The sequence below is a fragment of the Neodiprion virginianus genome, chromosome 2 (genome assembly GCF_021901495.1).
Source record: "Neodiprion virginianus isolate iyNeoVirg1 chromosome 2, iyNeoVirg1.1, whole genome shotgun sequence".
NCBI lineage: Eukaryota > Metazoa > Arthropoda > Insecta > Hymenoptera > Diprionidae > Neodiprion > Neodiprion virginianus.
Genome location: NC_060878.1, coordinates 18,232,236 through 18,247,691, shown reverse-complemented (window position 1 = coordinate 18,247,691; position 15,456 = coordinate 18,232,236). Strand labels below are relative to the sequence as shown.

Below are 15,456 nucleotides of genomic sequence, written 5' to 3'. Positions count from 1 at the left end.
AATAAATAAGAGGAATTCTACAAAATGGCAATGGTAAATACGTAGAAAACATGCCATTTCTTTAGTTGATATTTTCAGGTATATACGGCATCGTCGAAATCGACCAGGGTATCTCCTTAAGAATGGCCAAGTCACAGTGCCGCCACGATACCTACGATGTTGATGATATTTTTACGAAATTGGCTACGTCGCGCTTATAAACTGAACGAGTTGTAATTGTCGAGCAAGTCCTTTTAAAAAGAACTCTCGGTATAGACAGAAGCTATATATGGCTAAAAAAAGGACACGGGTCAAGAAGGAACACTCAACATTAGTTTTTATAACTGGACATCGTACAGTTAACACGCGAACCCAATATAAAGAAACACAGTACATATTTCTAACCCACTTTACCTTTCTGGATTAGTATTAAAGTTTGTTTTATCAATTTATTACATACCTGAAGTCTTATTCATCATACAATTGACAGTTAATTAGAGCCATAATATCATTATGCAGATTCACTCACACATTACACTACGGCATTAATACTTGCATCACTCGTACGATCAGTTTTATTGCGAACCTACATTTATATTCAATAAATGAGTTATTTGAAAATAAAACAAACATAATATCTCGCTTTTCAAACGAAAATCAGATGAATCGGGTTATTTGGGTAGATTGCTTACTTGGAGACAGCTGGGTTGTTTCTGTTCGAATAAATGTCATGATAAAATGGACTTGAATTGAATCGGTATCTATTCATAGGATGAGAAATTGTGAATTTGTTTCTAAATACATAAACGTTTCCGTTTCTTCGATTAACATGGAATATTGGTAGAATAGCATATCACAACGTTCGACTTTTATAACATTCGAATCATTTTCCTCGTTTCAAAGCGAAGCAGCAAAAAATCAGCGAAATGTATATCTGTTCAACTTCACGGACTTACGTGAAAGGTTCTCTGCGGCTTAATGTACGAAGAGATGTTCACCAGGTATTGACGAGTGAAGCATATTGATACGTGAAAAATCTCACCTTCAGCAAATTCTGCCAAATCGTGTAGGGAGGTTCTTAGCCTGAGAGCGGCAAGCCTGAGGTCCATAACTGTGGTGTCTAGCTTTTGAGACGTTCTCCATCCGGGACTCACAAAGCCGAGAAGTCGAGCGATCGCGGAGCCAGCCTCTCCCTGGAGCCTTTGAAGACCTTCGAGAGCGGATTCGAGCTCCAGAGGAAGTTCTTTGCTCACAGGGACGTCGTAAATTTGTTGGGACTGCTGGAGCGACGGGGGTGGCGTCGGCGTGTGTGGCACAGGTGTGTTGTGCCTTGAGGGCTGATTCGATGCCGATGATTGCTGCGCTGGAAGACGTGGTCGTGGAACGTCGTAATCTGGGGCGGCGAGGCTTGATCTGCGAAACGAGAAGCTCTTATTTCATTTTTTCTTCTCTACGTGATCTACACTCAGAGAAATTTTTAGTTCCGGTTACCGCTCAATCCTTAACTATTTTCATTCTTCACCACAATCGAAAAAGTAGTTCTAGGTACGAAATGAAAATTAGTTTTCTAGCTGTTACCAGAAAGCCTAGTATCCGTTGCTATTCTTTCTCATTATGATCGCTGATACTATATTTTCTTGTAACTGTTGTGAAAATTTAATGCTTGTGCAACAATAAATTGATGTTAAAGCCTTAGTTAACTAAACAAATACAGCAAGCCCAACAAACTGATTTTGAGTTGCAATTACCAAAAAAAAAGGATCGACAATAGCGCAAAATGGTTACGTGTACCTCGTTTTTCGTAATTCCAACAATATTCAAACAGTTTTTTTTTACGAAACCCGGTACTGAATTTTTCTAGTTACTATAAGAAATGAAATTTTTCTTAATGTACACTTCAAGGGGGTAAAGACCTGCAAGGGCGTGGAAAACATGGCAATTTACTTATAGAAAACTTCATTGATGCACTGCGGTATTCACCACGAGTCATGAAGGACCCTTAATTCGTAACATCAGGCTTTTCACTTCCTGGGAAGAATAAAAAGAAAGAAAAATGAAAAAATTCGAGTTCATTAAGGTTAGTTAGGTTTTCTATTATACAACAGACACCTTTTTCACGCACGGAGACAGTAAAAGAACAGATTTTACTAAAAACGGCAGGAAAAGCGGGATGCATCACTAGAGCCTGTCAAATAATGGATAGGAATTTTTTCTACAGCCTAAAACGGGGAATATTTTTCCTGATGTTTCTAAGTGAACAGAAAAAATAAATATAATTCGAACAAGCATAATCATACACTCGTTTAAGAGTCCCACTTTGCCCGGGGGTCATCTATATTATAGATATTACTATGAATGGTGATTCAATTTAATTGCCTGTTTAATTTTTTTAAGTCTTAGTTTTGTTCCAAGTAACAAAGTGCAGTGAACTGAAACTACGATTCACTCATTCGCTACAGAATTTTATTAAACACAAGAACGCTGAAAGTTCATCTTGATTATTTTTACAAAATACTAAACCGTTCCTCAATCACATATTTAATAGTAATTTTCATTTTTTCAGTTTTCTTCATTACATCTTTATTGTGAATGGCTGTCTATATTTTTCAGACTGACAAGATTTGTCACCGACAATCAGCAACTGATAAGCGTGCCAATGTAAAATCACATCCGAGACGATGATTGGTCTCATTTCTGATTGTTCATCGTGTATATTTGAAAGACAATACATGATAGAGTTCCAAGTAGACAATCGAAGAGGTAAACCAAAAAAGGCTGTAAGTAACCATTTTCAATTTTCGTCTTCAATTCCCGTCCGGTTTTATCTTTATCAAGCATCGATCCAGTTTCTCAAGTGGTCCGATTCTTAAGGTTATATTGAATACAGAATTCATACGCTAATGAATATCAAACAATCTACGTCGTGAGCTGACAATGAGCTACAGACACCACAGATCTTATCGTATATGCACGATACAGGAGTTAACCGCCCGTGCAGCGTAAACGTCCTCACGAAGCATATAACGAAATAGCGTAGAAATTTTCCCAAGCATCGTATTCATAAGCGTTAAATCCATGAGAGATAGATACTATTGTTATTATCGTCCTCAGGATACTAATGTGTGATTAACAAATCACAAACAAGAGATTCTTATACTTACATAATTGTATGATTTTTTTTTTTTTTTTTCGGGTCAACAATATTTTCTATCGGAAATCTTCCTCATTGTTATCGAAAAATGAATCACCTATGCTGCGTCTCTTTCAAGGACTTCCCAGCAGTTTGGAACATTTAGCTGTTTTAATTTGTATTCGTTTCCAACTCAGGAACCAACATACGGTTAAAAGAAATAAAAAAACTAAATTGAAAATACCATGGAGGAGTAAATTCTGATCCGTGACATATTGCGCTCAAATATCCGGTTTCTCACCTATTGGAGCCACTGAGGGATCCATCGTTGGTTAAGCTGGATGCTGAGCTGCTTGGAGTGAGAGGCTGTAGAGGTCTAGGAACGTCATAGCAATCCATCGGTGTCAACCCGGATCCAATGGACCCAGCGGAACCGGCGGAACAGTTCGAATTGGGGGTGTAAGACGTCGGCGGACGAGGGATGTCGTAGCAGGAAGGCGCGGGACTCGGACTGCTAGCTGGCGATGGAATAACGGGCACAGCCCTTGGCGGAACGTCGTAGCAATCGCTTACGTCACCACCACTATCCACCGAGCTCCTCGCCCCGGAAGGATATCGCCCTGGAAAGATATATTAGGTGAAATGGAGACGTGATGAAAATCCAGCAAGGCGAATTTCAACAGCTGCTGCCTTTGAGGCAATCAAGTAATGTAATTATCAAGATATCACACTGTGATTTTGTCTAGACGGGGTAATGTTATTTAAAAAATTTTGAGACCCAGCAGAGAGCTGAGAACGTGTTAAGGATTTTTTCAGATTTTTCTGTAGTGAGCTGTACCTTATAAAAATTCTTCAACATTCGGATTACTGATTTCCGGTGGATTTTAAAGAGTGACCACCTTTTCCTTTATACGGTGTGAATATCTGGTTTTGGGTAATCCCTAGTAATTTTATCGAATTTTTTTTTTTACTGAAAGTAAACCATTGCTTAGGAAATCAAAAAACCGACATGTTTTACTATTTTATGAGCATCACCTCAAAATAATTTTTTCCACTTACAGAACTAACACAGAAATTCGAAGTGTGTAACCAGTTTGGGAGAACTTTTCCCATTGAACGTTAATTTCAAAGCTTTCGACCAAAAGAATCGGTAATATAATGTGTGTTTTGCAAGTACAACTTGCGTATTGTTAGTCACCGTTAGCTACTTCCGTTATCAAGTTTTCACGCCATCTTACATCAATGACTAGTATATATCTCTAATTTTGACATGTAATTTCCCGAATGAATAACAAAACCTCACCCGCTTGGGCGGCAACGGTGTGAAGGTGTTCAAAAATCGCAATGAATAATTGGCTACGAGCAAAGAGAGGAATAAGTGATCCAGTGCTGCTCTTTTTACAAAATCTTTTGAAATCGCACGAAATCCTATAAATTCTTATAAAAGGCGCCTGCTGTATAAAATTGTGGCAATTGGATACTTCTAATTTTGTAACCGGATGCGGTTGAGTTTTCAGAATTTTGATACATCGTTCTTCAGTATTCGGGGAAATGGGGAGTGCTGCACTTGATCCAAGTCAAAGATCAAAGTTTTCTTCCAAGCATGACATTTTTCGCGGGGTTAAGTCTATAACACATTGGTCCCTATGAAGATGGTGATGTGTCTTCAAGTGAAATAATAAATAACTAGGCAACGGATCAATATAATGGGGAGGGGGCTTTATAACGCACAGGATATAATGGATTGGAACAAGGTGAAGTTTTGAGTTTCATGATTTACTGAGAAGATAGAGTTTCAATAGCGTTAATTTTGTGCTGAATTGGCTACCTTAACGCAATAGACGTCTAACGTAGAAATTCGATAGCTCACTAAATACGAATTACATTGATTGACACGCAGGTTGTGGAAGATTAATTTACACTCACTCACTCATCATCGATGTGCATTGATGTCATATCGATGGTGATCTCGAGAAACTATCAAAACCAAGTTTGTGGACCCCTAGTACTTAAAAATAAATAAAATTTATATCTCCATAGCTCCTTGACGAACAGAATTGCTACGAAAAAATTGATCTGCATAGCCTGCGAGTTCACGGAACGAAAGGACTTGAGTTGAACGACAACTGGCAAGAATTGTAATCGCTAATCGGGAAGCTGATAGGTTTGAAATCAGTTCTGCTATATATTAAGCTCATGTATTCTAAATGCTTCCAAAGCACCTTATATGCAAGAACATTTCACGGCATACATTAGAGTGGAAGCTCTTAACAAAAATTTACTTTGCGACTTAGAAACTACCAAAATAATAATTCCCAAAGATTCTTGATATCTACATCTACGATAAATATTGAAATCGTGCAAGGAGTGTCGATTTCACTTCAGTGAAAGTTCTTGGTATTCAAAACCTAGATAGAACGTTTTGATTTTTGGGGTATCACTCATTTCGAAGCAAATTCCTGTACAAACCATACTGACACGAGGTCTTTGTAACGCTTTGATTTTCGGTTTTGTTTCATTACTTCTACGTACTCTGTTACGCCCATCCTTATGCTGAGAAAATAGATGACAAAAAAAAGAGTATTACACCGGGTCTTTTAGCGGAGGCCACGAAGACTTAAAATTATAGGTAACTCACGATCAGTGTACAAGTCCACTTTGACTTTTACTGGAGAGTGGAAAAAGTTTCTCGTTAAAGTGTGCGAGAAGCGGGTTTACGAATCTGACTAGGAAAATTTTTAAATCGTAGCTTAAATAAAAGTGTACGTCCCTAAATCCGTGATTGCTGACCTACATCGCTGATAATATTTATTACGATTAATGATGAATAAACAAAATCCCGTCATTCGCATCAAACATGGACGATTGGAACGATCGACTTGTTGAATATTCACCGCTTCTACGATTTCCGAATTTATTTCACTTCCAACAAGGAGTTAGGGACGAATGAAAAGACACACGTAATTCCGGAAAACCTACTACATCAGTTAGCATTTTGCAAATACGGCACACTTTAACAAGGAAACTTTCAGGTGACAGGAGCCCGTTCATTGGTGGCCACTTTCCTTTTACTTAAATTTTCTGACACAACACGGTACTAAGTGATTTTATTGGCCAATTCCGTTAGATCCGACCAATCAAATCACTTAGTGTCGAGTCTGAGTTCAACGTTGAAGATTTAGAAGCGCTGACATCTTCTCACTCGGAGTTATAAGTCGAAGAATACATCAAACCATGAATGTTGTTAAAATAATTTTCGTGTAATGGAAAATTTTTTAACTCATAAAATAGTACACGAACGAAAAGGCAGCGTATTCGAATAACTTTTTTGGATGTGAAACTTTCTGCTTACTCATCGGTGAGTACGGGTGGAGGAGGTACACGTGTATCTTGAGTGATTGAAAAATTATTTATGATAGTACAATCTCACGCCGATATCACGGGTCAACATGAAATTTGACTTTGATTGCAAAGCATTAAATTTCGGTAGTTTAGGTCGTAATAAGACGGGAAAAAAATATATGGCATGAAAAACTTTGCTTTTGTGCTTAGAAGACTGATTGAACGAAATTTTTAAAAATCGTGGATTTTAATTTTTGATTGCAAATAAAACTATTGAAATAAAAATGTTTATTATTTTTATTAAGTTTTACTATCAAATTAGCTTACAGAAAAGTGGAAAATAACTTAAAAGTGCACACTTTTACTTTTTCTTTTATGTTCATAGCTACTTTCTCTCAATAAACCCCAAATATAGTCGCCCATCATGTTTTCATTGTATTGGCCTTGATAGCGTTGTTCAAAATTCATGATGTCCTGATGGAAACGTTCTCCTTGCTCTTCGGAATAGGCTCCCATATTGTTTTTAAATTTATCCAAATGAGCATGCAGCATATGTACTTTTAATGACATCCTGCAGCCCATGGCCTTGAAATTTGTAAGCATATCCTCAACCAACTTTTCGTAGTTTTCAGCTTTATTATTTCCTAAAAATCCAGAAACTACTGCTTTAAAACTGTTCCAACTTGCTTTTTGAGTACGATTCAGCAACGTTGGAAATTTTTCATCGGCGAAAATCTGTCTTATTTGCGGACCAACAAAAACCCCAGCTTTAACCTTTGCTTCCGATAACTTCGGAAAAATTTTTTTTAAGTATCCAAAAGCTTCTGAAGTTTCATCCAGTTTTTTAAAAAATTGTTTCATCAACCCTAACTTAATGTGCAAAGGCGGCATTAACACTTTTTCCGCTTCAACAATCGGCCTTTCTAAAAATATTAAAATCAATTAAAATTTATGAAAAAATTGAAAAATGAGTATTATTATTATAACTATCACAAAAGCAAACTTTATACCGAAAAAAGGTATTTTCTTTTCGTTTTTGTGCATAACTAATTGGAAAATAATAGTATAAACTTTAGGACAAAGAACGAAAATTTTTTTGTAGAGTCGTGTATTCGATGCTGTCTTCTATGTAGAATGATCATAATCCAGTAAAGTTTCATGATTGTGTCAAATGACAAGACGAGCAGTGCATCCCATTAATTATCCAAAATTAATTAAAAATTCAAACTCATTAATTACCTGACATACATATTCACGCTAAAATTCGGCTTTAGTCTGATTATGTTATCAACAATATCATACTAAAGTGATCATATTTTGTAAACCTGCATATTTTTCCAATCTCATGTGATGTGAATGAATGTGGTTTAACACCAAGTCAGAAACTACAGTGCGAAAAAACTGTTGGTTGAATTTGCCACACTCCCTTTGTAAACGAGCCGTTTGTATGAGAAGTATGAATTCACATGTAGCTAAGGAGCTGGGTGCCATTTTGGTAAATAATTTGCTCGTCTCTCATATCGATAGGGATGAAAGTTCAGATCAATACAAATCGATTTGGTCCAGTTAATTAAGGTCCTACGTCCCTGCGTTTTTGAGTTACTGCGCTTCAAAAATGTAAAAAAAAAAGGGTACTAAATCATGTGTTCGTGTCTGCCTCTTGGACTGATGGTCAGAATCGTCCTGAAAACGTTGATAATCCAGAGGCAGACATGCAGGGCCCTGCATTATCACGGGACGTAGTTGTAAAAATGTAAAAAAAAAAAGCTCTACTAAATCATTTGTTCATCGTTCTGGTTGCGTCCATTCGATTCAATAGGACTACCCGAATACAAAGAAACGGTGGCAGACATTTTGGTCACTGATTTTGAGGTGTACCATTTTTTCACGTTCACGCAGAATCAACGGAAAGTGGGTATTACGGCTATTTATTGTTAGTATTAATAGTTTTAGTATTATTATATTGTTGAGTGTTTTTATTTGATCCAATAAAAAAAAGAAAAAAAAACAGTTTATTACAACGTCAGAAGACGCAAATAAATTTAAGGATGTGTGTCGTGGATCGTCCCAGCCAAAAATTGTATACGATCAGACTTTTCTTACTTTGTTACTTAATAAAAATATGAAAAAATTCAACAACATTCGGCATGCTATGAACAACAATCATGAATAATAATATTGCCCAAAAGTTATTAACAAATTGTTTAAACTAATAATTATTTAACAATTAGGTATATACCTACACATATATCTATGTATAGGTAATAAATTTAGGGTGTTTCAAAAAAAGACGAACTTTTTTTTTTTTATGGTGTCCAAAAAATGATAGTATACCTAAAAACAAAAATTTTGGCGCCAATATGAGCTCTTAATATCAATAGTAAGGTTTGTTTATATCCATTTCTTTATTTTCCATTTAAATTAACACGGGAAAATTTTTTTTTTTTAATTTCGAATTTTTATTACTTTGGAACGGTTCATCGTAACAACAATCTGAAAAAAACGAATTGTAGGAAATTTCACGCTCTACAAAAAACGTCTGAAGATCAAAGTTCCTCAGATCAACCGTTTCAAAGATATCAGCTATCGAAAATAACACTAATCAAAAATTTCAAATATTTTCCAATAAAACTACAAAAAAATATCATTTCCCATATTTATATTATTTTTTATGTCAAATTACTTTAATTCTGATAATCTGAGACTGCAAACTTTTTTTTTTTTTTGCTAATTACTTCAATACTTAACTCACAAAAAGCACAAATAAATAAATATAAAGGTTAAAAATATCACATAAATGATTTTAATTCTGTGGCCCTTCACATTGTTTTTAATCGAACAATTCATTTCTGCCGAGCGGACATTTCATATACACGTTTCTAAATCACAAAAAAAAACTTAAAAAATTTACTACTACAAAAGTCAGAGGTCTGGATGTCTGCCTCTAGATTTTGATCGTTTTCAGAATGATTCTGACCATCAGTCCAAGAGGCAGACACGAACAAATGACTTAGTACACCCTTTTTTTTAATTTTTTAAGCGCTGTCAATTGCCAACGCAGGCCTGTCATGGTGGCAGACGCAGTCCTTAATGTTTCTTATGGTACAAAACTTGATATTAATAATGTCTGCCAGACGAACAAATCATTTAAAAATTTTGGCACTCAGCTCCCTAACTAATAGTACTATGACTCTCCAATCTTCTGTCCTGTCACTTTCCCGTCGCATAACAATTAGGGACTGAAAAATAAAAATTCAACCCACGAAGCACGCTGTCTGCATTATACATATGTTCTAAAGGCCAGCTAGAAATACTTATTAGACGGTTAGATTAATTGGTGAATTAAATTTTCGAAGCCTACCTGATTTAATCAAACTTTCTCTTGAGTAAGATGGACCTCATAAATTTTTTACACGCAATGTGAAAAAATTGAGAGAGTTTTTTCAAAATTGTTCGTTTTGTTGTTTTTGTTCGTCCATCATATTGGATTCGCCATTTCAAATTTTCGAATTTCGACTTCAGATTGATAATCAGCGACCCCAAAAGCCCGTCTACGCAAAATTTGAAGTGAATCGCATGTAAGGAAAAATGTATGCATGAAAGGGTTAATAGTTAATAATCATTTCTGTCAATTATATATTTGCTTTCCGTCCGTTCACATCATACGCCATCGGTTTCACAGCTAATGAATTCTTTACGAAATTAAGTCATGTACCACACTACCGCGTTATTATAGCTATAGACAGGTAAACTTGCGTATTTTCATCTCTGTTCAAGTTTTGTACAGGTCAAGCGATTATTTATATAATTTTGTATACTTATGAAAATCTCTTATACCTACCATCGACCAAATATAGCTGGATCGACCTGCGCTGTTATTTCTATCTCTTTGTAACTTCTGCCAGAGATAGGAGAGATCTGTGCTTCTGCATAAAACAACCACCTCTCAATTCTATCTTTATACTCATATAATTTTGGATCAATAATCTGGGCTGAAAATGGAGAAGTCGAAAATTCTTGCCCGAACTGAGCACTACAAATATAGCAAATTATTATGCGTCGGCTCTCCGTTCACGCATTGCATTGAAATTGGGTTTAAACGAAAGCTTTTTTTTTCTATATTTTCTATAAAATCGTGTACTTGGTGTGAGACTGAACTGAATCCCTCGATGCCGTTACATTTTGGTACTAGGATACGAATTTTTTCCTACCTGAAAGGAGCAAATCTGATGATCTCTGCATAATGCATGGCCGTGGATTTCAGTATGCAGCGATCACCAGATCGCCAACTTCTGAAGGCGAAAAAAGTTTCCAGCTCCCGAAACTTCGAGGTGAATATTTTAAGAAGCAATAAGCCTAGACCTACAAATCCCAAGGAGTGGGTGGTAGGACGAAAAGGGGAAAGAAGTAGGGTTAGCCCTTTTTCTTCCGTCACTCCTGAATTCCCAAAAATAGCAATCACGTTACATCATTGCTGTAAAATTCATGGCTGCAACTTGGATGTTAACAGATATAGTGATATATCTACTCACTTGTATGACCAACAGAGATTTCCATAAAGAGATTACGTTTCAAAGATAGATCAACATTATACATGAACAGTTTTCGGTTTTTTATTTTTTTTTTTTAAAGAAATATCATCCTTGTTTTCAGCCTGAAGTTTCAGAAGTCCAACCTTGGATTTGTTATCAGTGACCCAAAAATCTTCCAGCTACTAATTTCTACCAAAATCCGAATGTTTTGAGATTTGTTTTCTACCGTATCGGATTCGCCATTTTGGATTTCGCAATTCTAACTTTAGATTCGTGATCAGCGACCCCAAAAACCTTACGGTACCAATTTTCATTAGAATCTGTTCATCCAATCTCAAGATATCACCATTTTAATTTTCTTCTTAGAATTTTGTCGTTTAAATGATTCAAGAATTACTGAACCGATCACAACCAAAATCATTGAAATCCGGTAACTCGTTCTCGAGTAGTCGTTGCACAAAAAAATTAAATACACGCGTTTATCAAGATCTGTGGTCGCCGATCGCGCCAAGTTCATTATAGAAAATTAATTAAACGCGCGATCCGAAGCACTATCTTTTACCGCGAAGAGATGCCTTCTAACCTCTCCGGTGAAAATATTATCACATATTCTAACCGATCGATGCACGAAGAGCCAAAATATATCAGTTGTAATATTCCCAGCATCGTCGAAATCGTCAGTTCGGTCAAGAATTTCATTCACCTTCAGACCGTTCTTTTTCAGACTACAATATATGACATACGCTTAAAGTGTATATGTATAGGTAGACATACTAGGTTAAAATAGATCCACCCCCAGAAGTTCACGGAGACAGCACAAGAGAATGCGTGTCGATCGCTCGCGCTCGGTCGATAATAACGAACGTGGCAGTGCGGTATACGATTTAATTTCGTGAGCAATTTGTCCGCTGCGTGACACGTGATGCGAATGAACGGACAGAAAGAATATCAGAGCCAGTGTGGAGAAGTTTTTGAATACAAGACATAAATCGGTGATGATTATTTACATCGATTTGTTAAATATAAAAATATTGCGGCATAAAAATGGCACCAAGTATTGCTGTACTTTCTTGAATAACGGTGCGTCGACTTTTAGTTTATGAGAGCCAAGTTGTTGGAATTATCTACGTAACGAATAAGAAAGCATTCGAATGTGCTCTAGAACGTACGTTTAAAAATGTATGAAGTATATTTCGACGAAGGAAGAGTCGCCTGTCAGATAATTATCAAAAAATTTTACCGATAAGCCCAACCATCTGAGGATTATTTATACGAGACGTAAGATTAGAGAGTATCGATATATGAATTACTATTATCTTTGCATAAAACTATCTGATAACGTAAGTGGCGTTGTTCTAAACAGTCTCCCTTCCCAGATACACTTAAAATTGGGCTAACTCCTAAACATCCAACACCGTAACTCCTATAATAATTAAATGTATATCCATCTATCTCGTGTATTGATGAATAAAAATTCTCGACCTCGTATGTAATCTATTATAGAATCTTGGTGATCGGTCAATTAAGAAAACGTATTTTTAGTTAACGTTTCGACCCGGATATGGGCCCTCCTCAGAACGATTTATTTATTTAACTGTCAAGAAAAACAAAAAGATTTTTTATAAAATAAATAATAGTACTAGAAGTAATCAGACTTAAATATTGTAGATGTAATACTCTTAGAGCTATTATATATTGTTGATTAGTAAGAACCTTATGATTAATTGAAATAAGGATGTTTTTAAGTGTTATTTACCTTTTGAATTAAGTAAGTGGATTAAGATGTAGTCGAATTCACAAATACTATTGGTGGAGACAGTGTTCTTTTGAGTGACGGTAGACAATGTCAATCTTCAAGTTATTTTATATGTCGGAGTTAATGGTTGGAAGTCATTAATTAAAAAGATTAAAGAACTATGTTTCTTCACAGTCAGTATGTCATTGTGTTAAAAGGTTATTAAAGAAGGTCTTTTTAGCAATAAAATTAATTCACAGGTGTCAAAGAAGTGGAGGTAGGCTCTTTATAATTAAGTTCCACATGTCTAACGAAATATTGTCGGTTGAACCAATTGAGTCAACAGGTGAATAACGACTGATGGGAGAAAACAATGTAATACAGAGTGAAGGTGAACCTATTATAAACAATTATACAGAAAAACAATAAATATTTTGTAAGAAAAGTTATGTAGAAAGGACTGTATAATGGGGACAAAAAATTTTTTTTTGTATGTAGTTAAGGTTAAACAATATTTGTTGTGTGGGCGGAGATTAGAGGTTTGTAAATATTACTTAAATGTTCAACATCTTGTCTAAGATTAACAGAATTGGTGTGACCTACAATGTTGCACATTTCTAATAACAGTCTTCTATAATAATTGTGTTCTTCACAAAGGATGTTTGTGTTGTCGTAATTAAAAGTGTGTTGTTTATCGATACTATGTTTCGTTAGAGCTGTGTGACGTTCTTCAATCTCATGTACTACATACAAAAAAATTTTTTTTGTCCCCATTATACAGTCCTTTCTACATAACTTTTCTTACAAAATATTTATTGTTTTTCTGTATAATTGTTTATAATAGGTTCACCTTCACTCTGGATTACATTGTTTTCTCCCATCAGTCGTTATTCACCTGTTGACTCAATTGGTTCAACCGACAATATTTCGTTAGACATGTGGAAGTTAATTATAAAGAGCCTACCTCCACTTCTTTGACACCTGTGAATTAATTTTATTGCTAAAAAGACCTTCTTTAATAACCTTTTAACACAATGACATACTGACTGTGAAGAAACATAGTTCTTTAATCTTTTTAATTAATGACTTCCAACCATTAACTCCGACATATAAAATAACTTGAAGATTGACATTGTCTACCGTCACTCAAAAGAACACTGTCTCCACCAATAGTATTTGTGAATTCGACTACATCTTAATCCACTTACTTAATTCAAAAGGTAAATAACACTTAAAGACATCCTTATTTCAATTAATCATAAGGTTCTTACTAATCAACAATATATAATAGCTCTAAGAGTATTACACCTACAATATTTAAGTCTGATTACTTCTAGTACTATTATTTATTCTATAAAAAATCTTTTCATTATTCTTGACAGTTAAAAAATAAATCGTTCTGAGGAGGGCCCATATCCAGGTCGAAACGTTGACTAAAAATACGTTTTCTTAATTGACCGATCACCAAGATTCTATAATAGATATCTCGTGTATTTCCTGAATAATCCAATATTATTTCACCATCACGTATACTTGTCCGGGTTGCCTTGCCGCTTTATTGCCTACGTTCTCTTACCTAGCCTAAGATATTTGGACAACCCATGGTTCTTAGCGCCCCCAGAAGAACTGTATTGCTCTCCGCATTTCACGTTTCCACTTCGTTGTTCATTATTATTACTCGTGACAATTGGTACCCAACATCAACTTGATAAGATAAGATTCGTACGTGGCCGGAGTGCGACACTCAGTACTATGCAACATTTATGCGTACAGTTCTCTTAGAATTTGAAACCGACGAACACTTGGAAAATGTAAATAATACTGCGGAAGAGTATCAGTGAGAAAGTGTCGAGTAATGAGTGCAGCAAAGTGTTATGCACCGCGACTCATGTCAGCGGCACATCTGTCTTTCAACCGGATTCTCTACTTCGTCGTAATTCTAGTAATAAAAAGATCAGGGACAGAGAGTTTATATCATCGCGTACTCCGCTATTGCTCAAGTTATGGGGTAAAATAAAAGTAAAAACATATCACTCATACTGAATACGATATTGGTTGTTTCAATGTTTCACTTGACTTCCAAGCAAGCTTACAAACACACGTTAATCAATGGTCAACAAAATTCACAAAGAAAAAAATAAAAATAGTGCATTTGAATAATGCATAGCAATGGAATTATGAACATTTATTGTAAATGCCTGCTGAAAACTTTTTTCAAATTCATCCATTACTGTTGTTCCATTTTGTGACTTCAGCTGGAGTGATGTCCATAACTGCAGATGTGGATTTAAATATTCTTATAACTTTTTGCATAAAAATTTTACACGTCAATTTAATGGAAAAAAAATATGTGAAGGTAAAATGAATTCCAAAGTGGAGGTTCACGATATCGGCAAAACTTTTAAGAAAATTAAAATGCTGGCTTGAGCATAATTAAAAGTGTGATCAAAATCGATAGCGTGTCTAGTCAGCGCCGTATAATTATCGTCATGTTCATGGATATTTCGTTTAGGTTCAATTATTCTCGTACGTAACTTCCTATTTGTTTGAACTATGTATGACACGTTGCATTGAGGCGTTGAAAAATTTTATCAAAATCACTGTCGTTGGAGTAGCGAAACATGTCGACTGCAATTACTTGCATCGTTGATACAAATAACAGTGAACTGCAGGTGAATTAATGCGAGATGCGTTTTCTGCTGATAAGCATGGATGCGGCGTAAATCTCATTACATACG

General features: G+C 35.6%; 1 protein-coding gene across 2 annotated transcripts in view; it reads right to left on the bottom strand.

The window, feature by feature from the left end:
- The window catches only part of LOC124297189 (breast cancer anti-estrogen resistance protein 1), a 127,413-nt gene that overhangs the window by 19,162 nt on the left and 92,795 nt on the right, over positions 1-15,456 (bottom strand). For both annotated transcript variants that reach the window (XM_046747936.1, XM_046747935.1), the window contains 2 exons: positions 3,411-3,729; positions 1,022-1,392 (listed from right to left, as the gene is read on the bottom strand). In XM_046747936.1, the coding sequence (XP_046603892.1) occupies positions 1,022-1,392; positions 3,411-3,729 (690 nt within the window). The remainder of the gene's footprint in view (positions 1-1,021; positions 1,393-3,410; positions 3,730-15,456) is intronic.